Source organism: Columba livia, chromosome 2, assembly GCF_036013475.1.
Source record: "Columba livia isolate bColLiv1 breed racing homer chromosome 2, bColLiv1.pat.W.v2, whole genome shotgun sequence".
Classification (NCBI taxonomy): Eukaryota; Metazoa; Chordata; class Aves; order Columbiformes; family Columbidae; genus Columba; species Columba livia.
The window spans coordinates 150,789,642-150,813,601 of record NC_088603.1 but is presented as its reverse complement, the minus strand read 5'-3'; the positions used below and the strand labels follow the sequence as shown (position 1 = coordinate 150,813,601).

At 45.4% G+C, this 23,960-nt stretch overlaps 2 protein-coding genes across 3 annotated transcripts in view; both read right to left on the bottom strand.

Moving 5' to 3' along the window:
* Positions 1-4,082: 4,082 nt before the first annotated feature.
* On the bottom strand, positions 4,083-9,494 carry TRIB1 (tribbles pseudokinase 1). Its single transcript, XM_013368575.3, has 3 exons — positions 9,053-9,494; positions 8,375-8,667; positions 4,083-6,317 (listed from the first exon to the last, which is right to left on the bottom strand). Exons 1-3 carry the CDS (start codon positions 9,353-9,355, stop codon positions 5,849-5,851), a joined length of 1,065 nt encoding a protein of 354 aa, XP_013224029.2. The 5' UTR covers positions 9,356-9,494; the 3' UTR covers positions 4,083-5,848.
* A 9,198-nt stretch (positions 9,495-18,692) lies between these two features.
* NSMCE2 (NSE2 (MMS21) homolog, SMC5-SMC6 complex SUMO ligase) overlaps positions 18,693-23,960 on the bottom strand; it is a 134,072-nt gene continuing 128,804 nt past the window's right edge. For both annotated transcript variants that reach the window (XM_065054385.1, XM_065054386.1), the window contains 3 exons: positions 22,786-22,871; positions 22,359-22,465; positions 18,693-19,069 (listed from right to left, as the gene is read on the bottom strand). In XM_065054385.1, coding sequence (XP_064910457.1) covers positions 18,910-19,069; positions 22,359-22,465; positions 22,786-22,871 — 353 coding nt within the window. In that variant the 3' untranslated portion in view covers positions 18,693-18,909. The remainder of the gene's footprint in view (positions 19,070-22,358; positions 22,466-22,785; positions 22,872-23,960) is intronic.

Genomic DNA, 23,960 nt, shown 5'->3' with positions numbered 1-23,960 from the left:
GGAAGCATTTACACCAGGCTTCCCACTGCCCATCTACAAAGTCATAGTCATTGGGTATGAGAACCTTGTGCAGCCTATTGCCCCAAATTGCGTTGATACTTTGCCCCCGGTTGCTAGCACAGCAAAGAAATCTTACACTATTTGAACCTCAGCACGACTATGAATCTGACAAGCAGAGACTTGATGGGGATGTTATCACAAGGCCCAACAATGGCTTTACACCCAATTACATTTATGGTTTCTATGATTCATCTTTATGGCTCTGTCACTACCTGGAACTTAAGAAATTAAAAAAAAAAAAAAAAAAAGATTTAAAAAGATTTAAAAAAAAAGCCCTGTAATGAACAATTTGCTGGTGCAAGACACTGGATGACACAGGAGAAACTGAGCAACTACTTTAGGTGGTGGGGAAGAGTCATTTTCTGTGGTGACCAGAGCTATATTTGATTTCTTAGGCAATGTCAGCTTTTGCATGCTACATTCTTTGGCTAATCGCCAGCATGATGTGTAATACTTTAGCCACACTGTTGTTACTTAATCCTTTCCTAATCTGCAATTTGCGCAAGAGGAGTAAAATCTAAGCAAAGCCACTGAGAACATCTCCACTAATAATTTATCAAACTCGACTTCAGTTGTTGGCAGGAGACGGTAGTCAGTGGAGGTGAATGTTTTCCCACAACAGCTCTGTGTGATAAACACGGGGCAGCTGATTCATGCTGCACTTATTTTCTGTCATCCACCCTTCGTGTCACCCTGATATTTCTTCGAACGATAAGCCCGTGTGTGTGCTCACAACACACCGCCGAGGTCCCGGTTTCATCTCTTTCTGCAAATTACACATTAATTAACCATTAATGACAGTGGGAGCGGCATGCAGAAATCCACACCCGCTGTGATGAGACCGTGTCCTCAGTGAGCAAGTGCCTTATTAATCACCTGCATTTCAGTGCAGGTCATTAATAAGATTTGTCCGCAGCCCTGCGAGACAAACGTCCCTTGGGAGGAAAGCGCACGGGCGCTCGCCAGCCCTAATCCTGCCATAAAGAAAAGCGTTACCTCTTGCTCTATGAATTTTATTTATTTTGGTCCTCTGGGCAGTGCTTGCTGTTGTTAGAAACATGATTGCTTCATACAGTTATGTTAATGTTTGCATTTGACAGAATGTAATTGATACTTCTGCTGCTCCGGCTTCAAAGCCAAATTAGGAAATGAAGTGCTGCACATTAGCTTGTTTAGCTGGTTAAATACTGTAAATAAATACATGCAGTGCAATGAAAACTAATGAGTTTTCTTTAAGGCATTTTCCAAATAGCTGGCTTCATAAAAAAAAAAAAATTAAAAAAATAAAAAAAGTTCCTGCTGTGAACTCATATCCTGAAGGATTCGCTGCTTTGCTGCAACAAAAATTGACCCTGGCTGAAATCTGAACTCTGGATTTCACCTGGAGACCAGGATTTTGCAAGTTATGGAGGAATCATGGTAACGACTGTTGCAAATTTCACGGTACTTTAACCAATAATAGTTCTGAGAGATGTTGCATTGGACCAAGTCATTTTTCTGCAAGGGTTTAGTTCAGGCTGTGGTCATCTGTCAAGCTATTCTCAATGCTCCCTAGAAAAGCATTACATTTATAAGGAGCATTTGCATAGGATATTTCTTTGTGCTGCTAAATCTGTGCAGTGCCATGACACTAAACATTGGGATTTTTCCCTGAAAGAATGCAATAGAATGAAAACAGTAGGAAAAATAAAATCTAGTTTTGTATAAAGACATAATCTGAAGAGATTTGCTGGACAGAGTGTGCTCAGCACTGAATGAATAAAATGTGCTTTTCAAGTAATCTCCAAGGCCTCCCCTCTATGCATTAAAGCAGAGCTAGAGAAGAGTCTTTGTGATCCAGCCAAGCACAAAGAACCTTCATCTTGCATATCTTTATGAACCATTTCTCTATCCTCCCTTTTCTTTCATAAATAATACACTGAAGAAGTGCTTTAGACCAACTTGAAAGCGTTCGAATATAAGGACAATTTTTTAGCATAGGTGGAACTGAACCTCTACCAATCCTTCTTAATAACTGCAAATAACCTCAGCAGTATCACCTGCTTGGCAAAGAGACGTTGACCTTAAACCTGAGCTTGCTGAGCTGGCTGTTTTACCTGGCACTTTAAAAGGGAGCCAGTTAATAAATTCTGCTGCACTACTTTAAAAAGAAAATTATTGAATTGATGCCTAAAATGCAGCTTAAGTAACAAGAGTTGATAAAAATATGTATCTAGGATATAAGATCTATCCTGACTGAGAGACAGCTTGATGCCAGTTTAGGATGGAGCCCTGGATGTAGCGAAAAACTTCTTCTTTTGGTGTGTCTTCAGCAGCAAACAGAGGAGGACTGAAGGTCCCCAGCACTTCAGAGAGGCCAGAAATATCTCGCAGCTTCAAAATGAAAATAGTGACCAGCTCTGAGAAACACCTGAGAGATTCATACAGTCCCCATCCAAAATAGACCATTTAAAAATAGACAAATTATGACTCTCTCTAAAAGAGATGTATGCGTTGCATAAATCAAAGTTCTCACACCCACCGTCAAAGTTTAATCACTTAATATGCTGGTTCTTTCAACATGCTCTGAAACTTTGTATACAATAATACAAACGGTGGAGTTACGAAGCAGTAGCAATTTATTCTGCTGTGCAAACGGATGTTGCATTATAATCCCTGAAGCAACACAGAGGCTGTTTGCAGATGTTACTACAATTTGGCATTTATTTTAATTGCTCTCCAGTGCAGCGCGTGAAACAAAGTCATGGGATGACCTGCACATTCACCTACTCGGGGTGACTTAACTGCAGGGGAAAAAAAATAACGTGTTTTGAAAGTTCTCAAGGTTTCACCAAAGCATGAACCTCCTGCAGCCTTTTTTTAAAAGGATGCAACAGGGCTCCCATCCAAGCCCAAAAGCAATGGTAGAGCAGGGAGTAATTTAATCAGCCAGGCTACGTGGTGCATGTATTTTTACAAGTATTGCAAGAATAACATCAGTAAAGTAACTTGAGATATTCTGGTGTCTGACATTCACTCAGTAAGCGCTAAGAAAATATGCTTACTGCACAGATCACTGGTTTCCCAGGGTGGGAGTCAAGGTGCCTCATGAAAGTCAGCGTACTTGGCTTTATCATTGACCAGGTCCCTATTCCCTCCTTCTCCCTTTCTACTCCCTTTCTAAAAGCAAAACCTATTTAAAAGCTGCTCCAGCTCGAAGAGCTGCCTGGAAGCAGTTGCTCTGATGAACAGATTTCAAGGAAAAGGACAAAGTTAAACATGAGGCAAAGTATAAATAAAAATAAAGACTCTCTTCCTCCTCCTCCTCTCTACTTGTGAGAGATGATCTCACCGCGCCGGGTGGATTGCAAGGGTGGCTCGATCTCTTTCAGGAAAGCACATTCTCTAACCTTGATACTGCTGCTATTTATACTCCTCTCTTCTCACCACAAAGAAAAGCAGCTCTAATAATCTTTCCCTTCGTTTTTAACGGGAGCACCAGGTGGCCCCTGCGCTGGCTCCAGGGAGCCAGGTCCAGCCCACTGGCTGCGGCTCCCGGTTAAACCCGAGGCTCTCAGATGCTGCTTCTGCTCCTGGCTGCTCACTTTTAGACACCTGAGATCTGATTTTCCACCGGCTGGAGGGTCAGGTCACCACGCACATGGGTGCAGGGTGGCAGTCTTGTGGTGCCGCAGCATTTTCTGCTCTCGGGTCATGGATGGAAACGAACGCATGTCCTGAAAGGCAAGAGGGTGTCTGAAGTCCAGAGGCAGAGCTGTGACCCCTCTCCCCCTTGCTGATCAGATGATGGCTCGTTTCATGTCACCTTTTCCACCCCCCGGGAGGCAGGAGACATCCCTGGTCCCCACTCATCTCCATGGGGACTGGGCAGAGCTGGGGGCATCAGTGTTCAGACCCCAAATATATATATAGGGACCATACATCAGTTCATCCTCTTTGAGGCCAAGCTATATTTTCTAATAAAACCAAACATACCCGAGCTGTGTTCCCTTTGAGACACCACAACAAAATGGGGACAAACATTATGAAACCAAGTTTATTAAAACTTTCTACAAGTCAGACTTTTATCATCCAGGTTTCCACAGACATATACATATTTACAAGTCGGACCATAGTGTTTTTAGCTTTTCTGGCAGAGTTTTCCACCAATATATACAAAGGTACTGTATCTCATAGAAGGGTTAAACTGTATCACAGATACAAATGTCAAGCAATCATGAGAGGTTTAGTGCAACGGAGAGCTGTAGCGCCCTGCTCTTAATGCTCATGATTCTGTCAAGTTAGTATTGCCAACAATAATTCACATTAAATTGCTCTTTGACACCTCTTATTAGGACAAACAAAGTACAACAAAACAAGAAAACAAAACCCCAAACAGTAAAGTATGTACAAAGTACACAGTCCATGAGGTATACATGGTATTCTCGCACGTGTGGTGGGACTGCAGCTTGCTGGGGTTAACCCTTAAATGACTTCACTCAAACTGTGCCCTCTCAGGGACCTACGTTACCCACCTCTCAGCCATTTCAGAAGCCGTGCTCTCGCCTAAGGCGAATGGACATCTCTTTGCATAAGCCACTGGGTACAAATGTGAAACAGAGCAGAAATTTTAGGCAGGACTAAGCTTTACTTACCCCCAACCCATGAAGCTAATGATTTAGGTATATTCATTATCCAAGCACATTGGAAAGACTATGAACAATCATGCAGAAAAAAAAAAAAGGAAAAAAAAATGTAGCTGGAGGCAAACAACATACCTGGAAATCAGCTAAGGGTGTATGGAGATTTTACTCTTAAGACTAACTTTTTGGGGGGTGGAAGGGAGAAAAGGAGGGGATGTGATGCTTCTCAGAGTTGAGCCTGTAGGAAAACACAACTGTGTTTACATGTACTGTACAAGATACCCCTTATCGTTTTCCAAGGGAAGGCGCGCCAGCCGATAGTGTTACGGTTTGGTAAACGGATACGTTTTGGCACTCGGAGCTAACGAGACCTGCTACTCGACGAGCAAACTGAGGGCATAAAGTTATATAGGCTACACCATGGTAACGCGAGGCTTAAGTCTATTTAAAATACTTTCCTGGGCAGCAAATGGAATCGAAGGGGATCCGGCTGGGAGATCCACCCATTTCTGCTTCGGAAAGAGCCACAGCAGTGATTTGTCTTACGGGTGGATTGAGGAGCTTCGTGCCTCTGGAAGCGAGATGAGCTGGAGGAGCAGCAGCAAGCGGGCAGCTGGCCGTGGCGGGTGAAGACCTCCTTCCCTCATTAAAGTGCGCTTACAGTCAGAAAGCTACTTTGCAAGCCGGCCGGTGCGGCACGCCGAGTCCATTCCCCTTTTTCCCCATTTCTGTCAGATTTGCTCAGTCAGAGGCGCGTCTCACACCCCCCACCCCCTACGCGTCCCAGCCAGGGCTCTGCTCCCCCATAGCCACCGTGGGGAAGCAGACGGGGCTGCCGTTCTGTCTCACGCCTTGTCGGCCGTAGGACTCGGTGGCCAAGATGTGGCCAGTTCCAGTGGTGGAGGATGCGGGAGGCAGGAGAAAAGCTCCCAAAAAGCTGCATGGGTCCTTGGGGCCAGCAGGACGGACCTACCAGCAGAGCAAGAGGATGAAACTCTGAGTGCACTCAGGGAGCGAAGAGCTACGGGTTGGTGTTCATTTTAAAGAAGGTCACTTTTCTGACCATACTGGCACTTTAAGATGCTGTTCAGTTCACAAACGTGGAAAAATGAAACCCTACGAAGATGTCAGAGTCGAGAACCACTGAGATTTTTGAGATTTCGGGGTCAGCAGAAGAAGGAACTAATATCGTCACTGTCTCCGTGGTATTCTGGAACAATTTGATCTGAAGCTCCCGTCTCCTGGTCTGTATATCCAGGCTCCAAAACCGCCTCGAACCAAGGGTGGAGCAAGATCTCCGGAGCAGTGAGTCTTTCAGAGGGCTCCCGCCGCAGAAGGCTGCGGATGAGGCATCGGGCTTTGGGGGAGACGTGGTCAGGAATACAGAACTGTCCGCGCCGGATTTTGGAAAACAGAGTGCTAGGGTCCGAGTCATGGAAGGGATAGCGTCCCACCAGCAGGGTATAGAGCATCACTCCCAAACTCCACACATCAGCCGATTTTCCAGAGTAAGTCCCCGTTGTGTTTAGGATCTCAGGGCTGACGTACGCTGGGCATCCGTGCTTGTCTGAGAGCGCATCGTCTTCACCTTTGATGATGTGCGTGTCTTCCAGGCTCTCCAGCCGCAGCTGAGTCCTGGGGAGGGCAGGAGAGGAGCCACGGGTTAGAAATAGCAACATCCAAGCACCAGCAAGCACAGAGAGCCCCCGCCACGGCAAACCCCGTTCCCCTTCTCGCACCGGCATAAAGGAAACACTTTGCAATTTGCCTGGACTCCCAGACCTGTATAATGGAAGTGCAGCTTTGTGCGTTGGGTGGGCGCTCAGCAACACCTGCTTATTTTATTTACTGGGGATTTTAACAGTACAGAGGGCTCTTTAGGAACACCAGCAAGTCACCTTCTGTCTAGGCAGATTGCACTGCAACTGCAGGAGGTTAATCGGCTACAACACATCGTACACGCTGCTATTTGCCGTTCAGGCTTTGAGCAAACAGTGTCCAGCTGCTCGGTTTTGCAGACTGCAAAGTCCAGCTCCCTTCCACGCTTGCAGGAACCACCAGCTCTCCTGAATTTTGTATTCTATTTTTAAATTTTATTTTAAAATTATTATTCTTTTTGCCTTTCTGGAGGGTACCGCTGCACCCGCCACCTCCCAGGTGGAGACGGGTCCACCCTGACCTCCCGTTTTGGGGGGCAAGGGGAGCTTTGCGTCAGCGAGGCAGCCAGGGGCTGGCCCGGGAAGGGCTCCGCTGGGTGCCGATGCGTTGGCTGCAGCCTGTCCTCGGCGTGACCTCGCCAAGTACCCATTGGTTCTGCAAACGGAAAATATGACTCAACACGAACCGTGGGCCCGGGATTGGCTGCGGGAGCCCTGAAACTGCACCTGTGTCAGGGGAGCCCGAGTCCGCCTGCCATTGCTTAACCCTCTTCTTGCCAAATGCGATGCACATGACACTCGTCTGTGCAACGCGTTATTTCCTAATGAGTGAGACTGTGTGCAATGTAACATTTCAACAAATGTTTCATCTTCTAATGGGCGGGAAAAGCTGCAATAGTTTCCTTCAAAGGAATTACTTTCTTTGGATGTCAACATATGGCTGTTTCTGTTTAAGAGGGGCAGTGATGGTTAATTTTCTTATCACGTTTGCAAATGATATCCCAAAGAAGGGTTAGCCCAGTTAAAAAAAAAGGAAGAAAAAAGGCATTTTGTTCTGCCTCAGTAATATCACATCCAGTTTCATCAGATTAAGCACAATTCCATTACAGCTTTCACTTATTTTTTTAGCTTTCCACGGGATAAGCAGCTAGTCAGTCAGTTCTGCGGATCAAAAATGTATTTCTGGCTCTGCCACATGCGGTGAAGCACTACTAGAGCAGCTAAAACTCCAGGGAAATACTGAATTATTTCTGTAATCTAACAACTAGACTCTGGACGTCATTTCTATAAACCTAGGCTTTAGGCTAAGTTTTACCAAAGTGCTTTTCCTCGGTGCAGGATTCCCAAAGCAATATTTAACCATGTCCCACCTTCCCTCCTGTGTGTGCCCACATCCACGGGCACAGGGGGCACAGAAAGCACCACCACCGCCGGTAGTGGAGGGGGGATCAGAGCCTTGAAGGACACAGACAATCCTTCTTCAGCAGCGTAACCCTGACCAGCAGGGAATTTCAGCGAGGAGACCCCTCCGGGCACCCCTCTCCCAGCCACGGCTCTGCCATGGGGCAGCTCTCCTGGGGACGAGGAGGGACCAGAGCTCCAGCTCCTCACACCTCCTGCTCCCTCCGACCAGCCGTTCCCACTCCCTGGGCCAGCGCCTCGGCCCCCCTCCTCTCCCTGCCCTTTATCCATTTTACACTGAATGAGTGGCACACATGACATCTTCTGGTGCTAATGAGCATCCAAACTATCGTCCCTTTGTCTACCAGAGGGTTGCACTGAACTTCTGCTGAATGAGAGGAAGCTCCCGGAGAGCTTCCTCCCTTTCGTCAGTTGAGATCAAGCTAAGAGTCAGTTCATACCGGTTAGATCCATGACCTACTACGCACACGTGATGGGGACCTACTCAGATCACTCGCAGGTGATGCCTGGCTGACACAGGCGTTTCCACTCCCTGGGACACTTTTTGCATCTCTGGCTGTGGCATTCCTCCCTCCCCACTCACCCCAGGGCTGGCTGGTGACAGCCACTTACCTTTCTTCATTAGAGAAGACAAATTTCCTGAGCTTGAGGTCACCAAGTACGATGGCCGACTGGTGGCAGTGAGCTACAGCAGAGACGATCTGCTTGAACAGCCCAGCAGCCTCCTCTTCCCTCAGCCTCTTGCAGCTCCTCACGTAGGAGTGCATGTCCCCAAAGTCCTTTTCAAAGAACACATAGGCCTTGGTGTCCCCGAGGATGACTTCAACCACCCCAGTGATGTTTCTGTGTGACGGCAGCTGAATGTAAGGCCGGATCTTGTCCTGGTAGTGTTTGAGGGGGAACACCTGTAAAGAGGAAATTAAGCCAAAATTCATTCTCAAGGGCGTTGAAAGCAGCGGCTCGCGTAGCAACTCTCCCCAAACAATGACGAGGGAGCTGGAGGGGAGCCAGGGCTCGGCAGGAACGCCGTTCAAAGCGGTTACCGAGACCCTTCCTGTTCATTTTTATATTGAAAGAAGTGGGGGGAAATAAAACAAACCACCATCTCAAAGCCTTTTGGGGAAGATACTCCGAGGTAACCCGGAGTCACAGCTTACTTCCAGCCCATGTAAATCCCCACGGGCAGCAGGCGGGCGTTTCTAACCGGGGAGCAGCAGGCGGATGTGTTGCCAGGTTCTCCCCCCGGGAGGATCCCCCCACCCCAGCCCATCCGCGGGGCTCGTTGCTCACCTTGCAGCGCAGCTCCCGCCCGGAGCTGACGCTCAGCGCCCGGGACACCTGCTCCCGCTCGGCCAGCGGCAGCAGCAGGTACGAGGCGATCAGGCTGGGACCCGCCGCTCCCCCGCCGGCGGGAGACACGGGGGGACAAGGCGATCCGGGGGCGCTCAGGCAATCCGGGGGTCCGCAATCGGCGAGGCGAGGGCACTTGGCGGCCGGTGCTTCTTCGGCGGGGCCGTCGTGGAGAGGCTGGAGCCGCTTGGCCGGGGCGCTGCGGCAGCGGGCGGCCGGCAGGAGGGACGCGGGGCGGCTCATGGAGGGGAGCGGGAGCGGGCGCGGAGCTCAGAGGCGGGCGGTGCGCGCTTGGCGCATCCCTTCGCTCCCTCACCTCGGGCCGTGTCCACCATCTGCTGCCGACTCCGCGCTAAAGTAGTTGGAGGCTTTTAAAAAAAAAAAAAAAAAAAAAAAGGCAAAAAAAATGAATGTGAGGCTCCTCCTCCCGGGTCTGACGCACGGGGAAATGGGAGGAGGGAGGATCGGACACTCCTGCGCCGCTCCGCCCGCTGCTCTCCGCGTCCCGGGTGCCAGCGGGTCGCGCAGACCGGTCCCCAGCCCCTCGCCGGGCTTTGTGACCCGCTGGGACCGGGGGCGCGGCGGGACCCCCCCCCGCTGTGGTTCTCCAGCAAGGACATCCCATGTCCGACTCACACGCTTGGGGATAGCAGCGCTGGGGGGGTCACCCCTTGATTTAGGGGTTCGCCCTCTGCACGCCCAGCGCGCTGGCAGAACCTTCAAGGCTCCACCGCCCGCTTGTAAGCACGAAGAGACGGGCAGGGAGCGTTTTCTGGCAAATCTAATACACAAGAAAGTCACCGGCACCGAAGGATGAGCGTCTCTTCTGCAAGGGCAGCCCTGGAAATGGCAGCAGCAGGTTTATCAATGACCAGCGTGTGCTGCTGCGAAACGGTGCCAGAAATTTCGAATGCCGCCGTAGTGCTTTCCAGACAGCATCGCCTCTGTGATGAGTAAAAAACTAAAAGTTGAGCCAGGCTAATTGCAAAGAGAAAGCAAGTCCAGCTCGATTCCCAGAAGCTTCTGCTTTATGCATTTGCCACACTTCTCCCCAGCTCTAATTCTTGTCACTAATCACTAAATAATGAGTGTTTATCCCAAGGTTTGCGTCACGAAGCTGTTGTGCGTTTACCGCTGTTCATTCATGAGCGTGGACTTAACGTGCACCAGCAGAAAACCTTTGCGTTGGGTGTTTCCCATGTTAAAAGTACCTGCTCTCTGAAAAAGGAACAGCGTGGAGAGCGAGCAGCAGCGCAGTGACCTGCGAGGAGCAGAGAATCCAGCCCAACAGCCACCATCGGACTCACAAGTGTGGGTTTAAAAGAATAGTAAACAGATTTGCAGCCAGGACTGTGAGTAAACAGAAGAAAAATGAGAGAAAAGCAGACAACAAATCATCCCTGGAAAAAAAATGCAGACTGCTGTAGTTTTGACCAGAGTTCTTCAGAAGGAAAATCTCCAGCTTTTCTGTTTACATATATGCAAATTTTCGGTAATTCAGTGCTGAGGCTTCACTTATAGCACAGGGAGCCTGCGTTTTGTTATTCTGTAGGATCAGTTCCTATCCCGTTTTGGCTTCCCCGCCCCTGGTCTGTGCAAGTAGCGCAGAGGGACCGGACAGGGCCCCCAGCTCCGGAGCCCGTGATGCCACACGTGCAGGTATTTGCTCAGATTCCTGATAGATAACTGCACGGCAAACCCGTGCATGCCTTCAGCTACTTCTAGTGTATTTTAAGAAACACATGAAACTCTTGTGCGGGATGACTCATAGCATAGCAGTCCCATTAATGCATTTAAACATGAAATGCATATGCCATAAAGGGATATCCCAGGGCCTGCATTTTCCCTTTTTTATTTTTTTTATTTTTTTTTTTCCCAGAAATACAATTCTGTAGATTGTTTCCGAGCGATTCACCACAACTCTGAAAGCACATAACTTTATTTCATTCCTCTCATGCGTAAAACACGCAGAAGTATCCATCAGACCTTTGTTTTACTTTTCCTTTCCTGGAAGTTTTATGGTCGGGATGTCACTGCCGGGTGAATGGAGCTGGTAGGATCCTGCACATGTGGGCTGCTCCCTATGCCTGAGATAGTGCCGGGGGTGCCCGTGCTTTTGAGGATGGGCGAAAGGTGTAGACACATCATCGAATTAGTAAAGGACCTACAGAAACATGCTCCTGGGTGTTAATGGTGTATCACGGCATCCCCTGTAGCTCTCTCAGGCTGAGGGTGCACCTGGGGTAAGTCTGGCCCTCGGGACCTCAGCCCCTGCAGATCCCCCCTCAGCTCCTGTGCCAGCTCACTGTCCCCACTGAGGAGAAGGGACCTGCTGAGGATCCTTTTGCACACCCTGTTGGAAGCCATGTCCTTCACCTTCCCAGTCTCCCACCCATTTAACACCTCCTAATAGTCCATGGCCGGTCACCTCGTGTTGTCCCCATGCCACAAGAACCAGCAGAGGTGCTTGGTTGAGGCTACTGGCAGCCAAATAGGGGATGGCACACACTTAAGAAAGGCAAAAGGCCTCTCTCGTCATCCTGTTCCCTCAAAAGCATCTGGGGAGTGAGAGGGGAGCAGAGCACAGAGGTACACAGAGCATTGTGCCCCACAGTCCTGCCACAGGCTCCTGGTGTCTGGGCAGCCTGTTCTCACAGGGGTTCCCCAGATCTCATGCTCTGCAGGGGTGTCTCTGCTAAGCGGAGCATAGAAACCGGGTGTGCAGTCCCCAAAGGGCAGGAAAAATATAATCCCTGGGCAATTCATCCCCAAAGTGCAGGTGGGTGCCCTCTCCCAGCTGACTGCATAGACAAAACTTCAGTTGTCTACATGTTGCTGAGATGAACCCAGGCTTAAATCTCCCAGGTGTCAGCTCTTTGCAAAATGGGATGTTCTTCACAGCAGGAAACCCTCATTGCTTCCGTAAAATGTCTGGCATGCTTTCAGGTAGTCAACGCATTAATGTCATGAATAAAGTAGCAATTATTAACCCAAGTAATAATACTCACTACCTTCTGTTTTGGGTATAGGTCATAAGAAAAGGTCCATGTCCAGGCTCTGCTCCATCCCCACCAAATTCATTCCAAGAAGCAGAGAAGTGATTCTCACTTCGCGTTTTCTGGTTTGTTTGTTTTTTTCTAATTTTGGGTCATCCCAAAAATGCAAAAACAGCAACAAAACAAAAAAAATGACCTGCACAGCATGGTGCTTTGCAGAGGTTTGAAACTCGTCCTCCTTTCCCATCTCCACCAGCACTGGCATGCAAGCCTGGTTTGGTTATGAACCAAAGCAGAAAACAAGAGGAACTGCAGGGAGAGGTTTGTGAAGAACAGAAGACCTGTTGCAGCATTTCAGCATTAGATTTTTGCAGAATTTTGGGTTACCACACTTGCCATTGTAGATCACGCCACAGGCTTTGAAGCACCCAGGCACATCTCCTGCATGAGTCTCCTACTGAAATCAAAAGCCATTGGGGGTGTTATTTCTGTGCCCTGCACAAGACTTCATCATTCCATCTCCCACTCCTCCCATAAAATAAGTTTTGGGTGCTACCTGCTTAGCATACATGAGATGAATACTAGCATGGCAATTCTCAGCTCTGCCCGCAGTGAATTGGAGTCTGAATGGCTTTACAGCCCTTCCAAATGAACCAAGGCAGCGTTGCACGTCTCCGATGGATGGCACTGTAAATCACTGTGGAGCACAGAACAGCGCAGAATTACGTTTATAGACCTAACCTGGGATACAACACTGGCTCTGTGGATGAGTCTTACTACCCAAGTGCTGGAAAAATGAACGACTGTGAGGCAGCGAGCAACAAGGAACCAAACACCCACCTTGCATGCTCTGACGGGAGCCCAGTACCAGTGAGGAGGGGCAGGGGTGGCCTTTGGGAACACAGATCTCTGTGGAGCAGGCACCTTCCAAGCACTAAGGAAGTCCGAGGAGCTCCCAGTCAAGGGATATAATAAAACCATTACAAAAAGTAGATCCTGCCTTGGCAAAGGATGGGCAAATCCAGCAGGACTGCTCACTGTCTCTCTTCCCGGAGTCCTGGCTGCTGCGCGAGGGGAGATGGGATCCTGTGGGATGTGCATCACAGACCTGGCACCTGCCAGCAAAGGGAAGGGTCTTGCCCAGCACAGATTTGCCAGAACTGTGGCAATCGGGATGGTGCTCTTCATGTGTTTTTTCTCTTTTTTAAAACAGATGAGCAGTGCTATAGCATCTGCCAGATGAAGCACCCAGAATTTCTGATGGTCAGGCATCAACGTTCTCTTTTCCTGGCATGTTATTTTATTTAGTGGGGGTTGTTATGTGTCATTCAAGCCTGTCTCGCCCTCAGCCACTGCTTATGCTCACCTGATCAGCTGCTTTTCCTTAGATGCTCACAAAACTATCTCTGCTGCTCCAGTTCTCTGACCCTTTATCTTTGTAACTAGAACAGCCAGAGGCAATGAGAATTGTGTAACCATCTCCCCACTTCCCCAGTGCTTGGGACAGGTCTGGTAACTTCGACAATATGTCTCATGGGATACGCAGCGTAAATCTCTATTAGATTAGGCCACTTATAAATAAACTGGCTGCTTGCTATGAGAAGAAATTAGAAAGTCATTAGTTCAGTTATCGGATGAGAGAGATGTGTCATAGAAATACTTCAGCTAATATTAAACTATCAGGCAAATGATGAAAAATATCTATATTTATTTTACAAGTTATCTCAACCCATGTAATGAAACTTAAACTACTGCTAGATTGAAAGGCAGCAATTTAAAACCAGCAGGTCGTCCATAATCTACTAGTGTAGAGAATCACCCTGCACAGATGGGGCTCCAAGAGTAGTTGTGTGGCCGGGTGATAAAGAACTTAGAAGTAATGGTTTTTTATAGCAAGAAAGGCATCAGTGATAAACCCACAACCATCCTTAGACACTGTGGAACCCAATGGCAGATTCACTGTTAAGATATAAAACACATGACAAGCACGTAGTGACATCAAAAGAAGTGCAATGTAATGGTGTTCAGATGTCTCCCCTCAAGCCCGCACAGAAGCTGCTCTGAGGGTTGCTGTTGCTAGGAAATCGAAATAATTCCCTTTTGATAAGCCAGTTGTTATCAACTCCAAGGAGTCTCATGAGCAGCACCTCCTGACTTTGTTCCTCTGTGGACTAGAGAGAATGAAGGCTCCTTCTGCTGCTTGAAAGACGTGTGGAGGTTCAGGTTTTAAACCTCAAATCCTGTCTTTACTTCAGAAGTGGATTGCACAAGCGGACAGTGAATGAGTGTCTCTCCATTTCCCCTGCGGTCAGAGAAGATCCTATTCATACTGAGTTTACAAGCAAACACTTCCTTTGGTGAGCTTCCCATGCAATTCAATTCATGTGCCTGCTTTCAAGCTCTGTCTTCTGGCCTAACAGCAGTACAAGCGAGGCAGGCTCTCTTCTCAGCCCAGCACAGCATTTTCTGCGGCATTTGAAATGGTGAAACACACGGTGTTTTCTGTACCTTCCTGCAGCGCTGTTAAGTCACTGACATTACTCATGCAAGAGGATAAGCACATGCATGGCTGTCTACTGTATGATGTACACACATCCCAGAATTTTACTTGATTAACAATCCATCGGATGTTTTTACTTCTTATAGTTACTGGCTGGCAGCCTAGAATCCATACAGGGTTCTCCTCTGAGCGTTGCTGTGACCACATCGTGTGTTTGAAATAATAGGTATTAACAGTAAGTAATTTATGATCAGAAAATAAATCCTTATTTACGGAAGACTTGGAACTGCAGGCAGTACTAGTCTGTACTTGTAGTGAGGAGCCATCAGCTTAAGGCTTTGGCTGTAGCAAGAGAAAGGAAGACCTGTCCTTGGAATATTCTAACATTTTCCAGTCCGGGAAGCACCTTTCCCAGGTGCAACTTCTTCACTGCATAACAGAGCAGTATCCATTATGGAAATGTTCAGTTGGTACCTCAGGATCCATACATGTAGATTTTTAGAGAAGGCGGAGATCAACATTCACTTGAAACAGCCATGGAAGTTAATCAAGCTGCACAGTGAATTCTAAGCTAGTTTTGGCCACAATACTAGAGCTTTTCTTGAGAAAAATGTCATGAGGTACTTGTGACTGCAGGTAGGTAAGACCTTTGTCATCAGCCACTCATGAGGAAACATGAGTGTGTCCAAGAGGACATTGTCTAAAATAAGGCAGCGTGTTGGCCTCGGCTGTTGAGTCATCGGTATCACTTCCTGCAGCCCCTGCTTTTGCTCCGGGTGTTTCTCAAGGGAGCGCTGACTTAGCCAACTCTTTCTGATTCTTCTAGAATGAATAAGATCACAGCTCCGGAGCAGTAATGATGAATATGTCCTTGATTCAGAGGAATGTGCACTCCTTTTATCACAAGTGTGCTAAATCTTCCATGAGATGCCTGCCTGATTAGTTTTTATCTACATACGTCACGGCTCCACTGATTTGAAAACTTCAGAGTCTCTAGTTGTAAAATGGCGAATTCTGCTTCACGGGGAGAATCTGCTCAAGTGTGAGAGCTGTGCTAATGGCTCGTGCCTCGGGCTACCACAAAAGCTGTTGCATATAGATCTCTCTTGCCTTTATTTTTATGTTTGATTAGGCCCTTCTTTTATCACTCAAAATATTATGTGGAACTTCTGTTCTCTGGCAGAGACAGATTCTCACCAGGTTTCAGCGACAGACCCTTATCAGCTACGCTGAGGTTTGCTGCATTTGCAAAGCACCCCTTATGGAAAAAAAAGGAAAAAAAAACAGCTCACCTCTGAGTTTCTTTCTTTGGATATTGTTGCAAAATTTCTGACGTCAAACAATGAGACACAAACTACCCTGTGAACTGTTAACATATGCCTGTTTACATATGATATCTTATAGCCAAAACAGATTAAGGTTTGAAGGTTTAACTGCTGTTGAGTTTCCACTTCTGTGAATCATACAGATCAGCTTATTCATCACTTATTTTTATTCTTTAACCCTTTCAAGCTTCTCTCTACCCAGAGTGGAGTTGATGGGAGACATGGGACACATGGGAACAGAAAGGTCACAAGGAAAATTACTTGTAAGAACCACCAACAAGAGACAACCAGCCATGAAAAATCAACAGGATGGTTCAGATTCCAGGTTTAGAGGAAAAAAAAATCACTCGTCATATTAGGATTCCTTGGGTGTTATGATATAAATTCAGAAAAGCCAAACATTTTGGGGAGCACTGCTTTGATTTCAGTAAATACAGATATTTTTCTCTAGAAGTCAAGTCTACGTGATGCATCATTGAATTTATTGGCACTCAAGTACTCTCATCAGCAATCCTGACATAATTGCATGAAGTAATTGTCTTTTTCTGGGTAATATGACTGTGGCCATACTTGAATGAAAGTATTTCTGATGCCAAAAGAAAGAAACCTACCTCTATTTAAACACACATGCCTCTTCAGCTCACATGCAATTGTTATTAATGCTAAGCAGGCAGTCCATTTCTCTCAGCTGGAGACTGAGAAGGATTTCAGCATTTAGGCTGCACGTGCTGTTCAGTCTCTGACTCACTGACGCTGCCAGGCTCAGCCTAGCAAAGGAGGGATGGAAGATCATGCATTTTGAGGCAGGAATGTGAACATTCAGAAATACCTTTCCACTTAGAGTAGCAAAGAGTGCTTCACTATTTGGCACTGCTATGGGTCAAGCCTCTCTCTTTAACACACAACAAGGTGTAACCAAGACAGCAATCTCCCTCGTAGCATTACTCACTGCAACAGGAGGGTAACGACCGTATCAGGAACAACTGTCGCTATCTAAGGGTAATACTGGCACAAACACCACACGTAGCAAAGCAAACCTGCTGCCACCAGTTTGTTGGTATGAATTAATCTGGGTATAATTTAGCATTTATAATGTTACGTGTTATTGGAAGGTGCACTCAATCATCCAGACACCTACACAAACTAAATGTGTGACACTGCGGCCATGTAAAACATATGTACATCTTTGCATCTGAGAACTTGGGAGGGGGATTACCGCTGGGGATTGAATTAGATCCCTGAGGACATTAATGCACCTTTGTCAGAAACTGCAATTGTTTAACCAGTACAAGTTACCATTTCTGAGTGTTCTGCTTACAAATTGCACTGGAGTAAATTTAACCACAAGCTTAAAGATGAAACAAAAAGCTATGAACAGTTTAGGACATCCTCCCTCCCCTCCTTTTTTTTTTATCATAAATGCTATATTTAACATCCTCCCTTGTGGTATTTAACTGAAAATCAGTGACCCATATTAAAAACTATCAGTTTGAGACCTGAGATGTCTTAAAAGGAACCTATTTTTACACAGAAAAATACAAACAAGCACATACAGCTCAACTGCCCCCAGTCTCTTCCAGCTGTTCCAGCTGTGCTCCTATGGCCAGCAGCGCTCATGAGCCCTGCTCCGCTTTGAGAAGACGGACCTTTGGGGTTAGACCACATTATGAAAATTACCCAGCTAATTCCCATGAAGTGTTTTGAACACAAAAGCTCAGTGCAAATAATAATGGTTCGGTTCCCTTTTTTAGCTATGAAATCAGCTTGCAGATTAATATTCTTCAATTACAAAATAACAATTTCAGTTTGAAGTGGTTTGCCCTCTTAAGTGCAATTGGGGTTAATAATGTTCTATGAAAGGAAAGCTGTTAGCAAACAGCAACTCAGAGTGGAAAGCTCAGTATTTAGGTACCTTAGCTACATTTTACACTAAATGTCAGATTGTAAATTCAGAAAATTGACTTAGGAAAATACCATCAAAGCTGCTAAGGATCCAAAGGCTCAAAGAAACCTGTATTTACTCTTTCACATATGCCAAGAGAAAATTATCATCTGACCACCAAGGCAGCTCCTTTTAGCTATGGCTATTTCTGATTCATATGCATAATGCCCTATCTGCTAGATGTGTTCAGATCACTTTAGGTAATATATACAGTGTCGCAAAGTTTAAGTCCTTTTTTAGATCTATGCCCAAATGCATAGATATCTGAAACACGGGAAATGAGATTAACTGCTTTTCAATTCAAGGCATATGGTTAGAATATATTAGAATATATTTGTATTATCTACAAATTATTGGAATACAGTTGTAAATAATTCTAGTCTCCTAACCTATACTATTAAGGTAAAGCCCTCTGGGACTTCCAAACGCAAAAAGCCTGAAATGAAAGCTTTTGAATCTCAAAAGAAAAGCCTAAGTGAGGGCAGAGTGTTCAATAATTATAAGAACGAGGCCAAGATCCTCAAAGCTGAGTGGTAATTTTGCGTGTCCACATGCAAGGTAGAGATGTGCAGCACTTCCTGCAAATTAAGCTCTATTAAGGCTTCCTGAGGTTTGCATTAAAGCGCGGACACGCTCCCAGGCAGAGTTTATGACCTGGGTAAATCCTTGCTCCACGTGCCCTACTCCGGGTATTTCCAGCAGTTACAGAGACAGTAACAGAACTACCTGCAGTACTGAGCAAAGCGCTCCCTGTCAAATGCCGGCAGAATTGGTATCTCTAATGTGCTGAAAAAAATTAGCACACCCACACAGAAGGTTAAATGCTGCGAAACACATTTTATTTATCAAATGCAAGTTTTTAGAATGTCAGGAACGTTAAAAAAGCAAGTTAAACTGGAATTCCTCATATTCGGCTGTTTAAAAAATGCTTTCAGTCACAGCTGAGACCTTCAACTTTGCCTATAAACGAAACACTTTAAATAACGATCAGTTACGCAACCTACTTACAATCAGCAGCTTATCTCACAAAACCTCTAACAACAAATTTTCTTTGTGTCACCATCGTCTCCATCCGACTTCTCCAGTGTTGACCAGCTTTGTTTTTTCTGGCTGTCAATCGCTCTTTTAAGTGCTTCGTCTCGCACAAGATCTGTTCCTTTTACATCGACATGGCTACAGCCAATTTTAGGACATCTGTTAAAAAGAAAAGACAGACTCCATTCAATCGGAAGAATTGTATTTTTGTCCGATATAGGCTTCTGTATAACATCTGCTGTTTTATATTTATCTGGGATTCATTCTCTATGTCAGTTCCTCATTACCTATTTTCCTTTTCACCAGCTCTCTCTGGGGAAAATTAAATCCATTTATCTAAACTGGTGGGAATCAACAGCTGAAGGAAAGAAGGAAAACAGCAGGAGATGGAGCCTCTCACCTGTAGATCACTCCTTTGCTTCACATACACAAGCTGCCTGCATCAGTAACACCACCAGCATGGCATGGCCATCTTTCTGCGCCGCTTCCTCTCTTTGCAGCCTTCTACAAACTGCAGGGAACTACCTCTTACCTTATTAATCAGCAGAAGAGAGGTCTAATCCTCACTAATAGCTAAATAGGGAAATTAATGTACAGGGAAATAGACAGGAGAGAATGAAACTTGCAAAGGGTGACTGGTGAATCAGTGGACTATCTCATTGGTGTAAAAATTTACCTGGCCTTTTATGAGCTGAGAAGCACAGAAAGGAGAAATAAGGTCAAATTAACAGCCTCTAAATCATAATCACATACAAAATGACTTACAACTACTTGAAACAACCAGATAAAGGGTGAAAGATATTCAGGGATCAAAGGTAATTTTCCTTTGTAAGTAGCCCAGGCATGCACAGCTGGTACCTGTGGTCAGAAATAACAGTTCTCCTGATTTTTTCCTCTGTTAGGAGTAAGTTTTCTCTGAGGCACTGAACTTATTTATGCTCAGTACTCATAGCTTTTACTCCAGATTTGTCCACAGCTTACTGTGTTTGTCATGGACAAGTCAGTTAATTGCTCAGTGCCTCAGTTTTCCCATTTATCACCTTACTAGAGCAATAACTTGACAGATTAATGAATAACAAGTGCTCAGAAAACTTCTCATATTTCCTGTAAGCATAAAGTATTAGTATGTCCTTCCAGGCAGTGGAAAACAGTGAGCAAACCGAGACACGTAAGAGTTGCCTAAAGGAGTCTATGTCACGTCTATCAGCCCAAAAGCGGTGGCAGCACATACGTCAGCTGCAGAGCTGACCCACAGCCGGCGCTGCCAGGCGCACCAAAGGGATCCGGTGCATCCGAACGGGAAAGTGCGAGTGAGGAAACCGCCACTTCTGTAAGCCCAGAGTGAGCAACAGCTTTGATTTCAGAGTCAGGACAGAGAGAATCCCCCCTAATCATGGCTCTGTTCTATCAAGATACCTGCTGCCACTTCAGTATTGCTGGTGGGAGTGCAGTTGAGTAGCAACACCCTGAGAACGGGGAGCTCAAATGGGGAACTTGTTGCACTACCTGGCCAATATTCTCACCACAGCAGACGATGGTTTTTCAAAACTGACTGCGTTTTCACGAGAAAGTTTAAAATTACAGCAGGTCAGTGAGACTGGGCAGAGAAAACCAAGTTGTCTTTCTTAATTTAGTTACTGCAAAGACAAGTTATTGCTGTGCTTGTGCTTTTCTAGCATACTGGAGTAACTACTGTAAATATGGGAAGGCTGCAAGCTAAAAGCTCAACATCAAGAACTGCCAGGATTCAGGATGCACAAATAACTTCAGTTTGGGGTAACGTAGCTTGTGAAGCTAGGTGTTGTGCAGAATACATGAGGTTTTTTTACTCTATATTTTCTCCAAGTCTTTCATTTCTTATAAGGTAAAATAAAAATCACGTGACGCTATTAGTTTTTCAGCAGAGCTGAAACTTTGGTTCACCACAACAGTCTCTACTACCATGACATTTTCCTGATGGATTTAACAAAGAGAAATATTTAGATATGAACATGCTAAATTCACTTCTGTATTGCAGAAGGTACTTTTGTCGTGGCTTTGGGCTGTTGAGCACATGCTTCCTGACCTGTCCTTGTGCTCCAGAACACTCACTTTCTTCTCTCAAATTTGTGAGCTATTTCCCAATTCCTGGTTATTTTTCCAGCCAAGTTTCTGTCCATTCGTGTTGCTGGTTTTGTTGTAATTCCCAGGATGGTGCACCCACTCCACTTTTTCTCCCTAGACCTCATAACACAGGCAAGGTACTTCTGTCTTGTTCTTCGAGCTGTCTGGACACAGTGGCTGGACATCCCCATTGATGCTGGTTTTCACATCAGTGCTTTCCTGCAGGCAGGAAGAAGCGTGGAATAAAAAGTCCCACTCCACCTTTGTATGCCCCATGGTGGAGTGTGTAGAGCAGGGGTGTCAAACTCATTTTCACTGGGAGGCCACGTCAGCCTCGCAGTTGCCTTTGAAGGGCTGAATGTAATTTTAGGAGTGGATAATTTCACCATGGCCCCCGGTGAAAATGAGTTTGACACCCCTGATGTAGAGTGTAACAGAAAGGCAAGAGCAAGGGATGGAGGAACTAAGGTGTCTGTGGCGTTATCGTTGGGGAAATCAGGTTGCTGGTCTCTGAGAGACCCTCCTGAGCATGTGCAGGCTCTAGCATACATATAGTGTAAAAACAAACGTGAAACTAATGATGTCCTCCAAATTCGGCCTAAAAAGTGCTTGAGCCCCTTTTCTTCTTTCTCTCTGTTTATTTTTGTTGTTGTTATTTTTCCCAAGCAAAACCATCCTAAATTCGAAACTTACTGGAGAGGATTTCAGGTTTAAAAATTCAACTGTTACATCTTCTCACTCAAGAAAATATGTCCTGTGTGGCAAGTGGCAGGCTGCTTTGATGATATAAAGTAAGAATTATTTAATTGCATCATAGCAGGAACTGCACAATCCTATATGATCATTCTTAAAGCTCCGTCTGATCATTCTTAAACTCTGTACTACCTAAAAAGTGGTTTAATATTTCTCATTTCAATACTGATTTAAGTGTTTTAACACTTCTCAGTTGTATTTGAATATAACTGTAAAAGAGGGTGCACAGAGTAGATTTTTATGTTTTTTCATTAACTTCAGGGCTTGCTAAAGAAGCACTGGGAACAAAATGCGCAATTAAATTTTGGGAAGCTAAAGTTTGTTGTTCACGGCTACACAAAATCTCTTTGCTTCTGTTGCGCAGGTACCATGAGTAGCTGTAACTTCCCCACACACTTCCTGAATATTTCCTTACACATTGTTTTCATTAAAAAGAAAAGCTCCTTCACGTGTACTGTGCTAATGAGGAGACGGTGACTTGGGCAGACACTGAAGTATTACTTCCTGCAGCCTTGCCAATCCAAATACATTTCCTAGAACAAGTGGAGTAAAATTCCACTTACACAGCAAAGCAAATAGCTTGTTAGCTTACCGGACTTTTTTCCTTTGCTGCTTTCGAGTCTGGATAATTTTTAAAATGGCGTCTTCTTCATAAATATGTCCACAGACTTTGTTCCGAACCGGCCTCTTCATTTCCATCTGTAATCAATAAAGCTTGACTTAAAGGAACTGATAATGCCCATGAAAGTGCTTCTTACAGGATTTTACGTAAAACAGCAGGAAGTGCATTTGCCATTCATACACGGCATTGCACTGAAATTACGGGGGCAGGTCCTGCATGGTAAACTGCATTACTGCTTATGTGGGGTTTTTTCCCAAGCAGTGTTGCTCTTCTTTGATAATGCTTGTCATTTCTACTGCCTGATTTTTAAAAAGTATTGCAGAATTGTAATAAACAATCCAATGGAGATTATGAAATAACTACTGCCCAATCAATTACGGTAGCAGTGATAGCATACCTGTGTAATGGGACAAATGAAGTTCGTCTGACTCTGAGTCACAGCTATGTCTTCATCAATTTGTTCAATGGACTCATTGCCATTACCTGATTGATGACAAAATGGGAAACAAGACAGTTTTCATTTTCCATTTAATATAGATAGCCAATACTTAAAATAAGCAAATAAAATCCAGCATTTGCCAAGCGTTATCTCACAGTGATGTCTAAGATGCCACAACATGTTTCTGTACTACACTCTGAACAAGACACCACAAAAAATACTGTACCATGGTCTCTGTTAGAAAATGTGAATTTTTAAAGAGCAAGCACTTTTTGTGTGTGTGCGACTATATATAGGTAGAAAGGAGGGCTGGTAGGGAAAGCAAGCTGGCCTGAATCTATGCAAAGCCTTTGGTATTCTCTGTTCAGGTTCACCAAAAAACAGCGACAAGTGGATGAGTCAACAAAACCTAACAAAGGATGAGGTCTTTTGCAGATTTGGCAGTCCTACCCTCAAGATCAGTTCGTGTTTAAATGCCATAAATGGGCTTGCTATATAGCCTGTATACACAGTATATACTTTAAAAGGAATTTGTACTGTTTACCATAATGCATCATTTGTAAAGTCATGCCACTGTATTTTAAAAATACTATAATTACTGAAAAATAAAAGCCAGGAAAGTGTTATTTGAGACTGACAACAGAAACATTATTGAAGTGACCTTAAGAAGGAGGGTCAGAACAAAATACTGAAATCTCCCAGCCCAATGCCAGGGAATGTGAAGCAGGAAAACTGTAAGAAATCCACCTTGAGCTAGAGAAGATGCGGGTCCCCACCTCCACCACAAGAAGACAACAAGGTGTAAGCAGCTCTAGGTGCCAGGGGATGCCAGCCCAGGGATCCATGCAGAAACTCATTAGCCAGAGTCAAGAGCTGACATACCGGAGCAGCAAAGGGGACTACGTATTGCTATGTATAACCTTAATAAATGTATACATGTTATTTTATCTTTTCCTGATTTTGTTCTGTTATTGTGAATCTAGGCTTTTAGTTGAATGCATTTGTTTATCTTTAAATCTTATCTGGTGACAATAGCAAACTTAACACCTGCCATAACTTTCCATTCCTTTGGGGTAGTTCTGCAATGTTTTTGCAGCAGTGCCCCAAGGTGAGTCCTCAGGGTGTCCCATACT

Excerpts from the sequence above, each read along its gene's own strand:
- TRIB1 (XM_013368575.3), bottom strand. The coding sequence starts at position 9,355 with ATGAGCCGCCCCGCGTCCCTCCTGCCGGCCGCCCGCTGCCGCAGCGCC. Across the intron at positions 8,668-9,052 it reads GGCGGGAGCTGCGCTGCAAG|GTGTTCCCCCTCAAACACTA; the intron begins GTGAGCAACGAG and ends TCCTCTTTACAG. Across the intron at positions 6,318-8,374 it reads GTCTTCTCTAATGAAGAAAG|GACTCAGCTGCGGCTGGAGA; the intron begins GTAAGTGGCTGT and ends TGCCCTCCCCAG.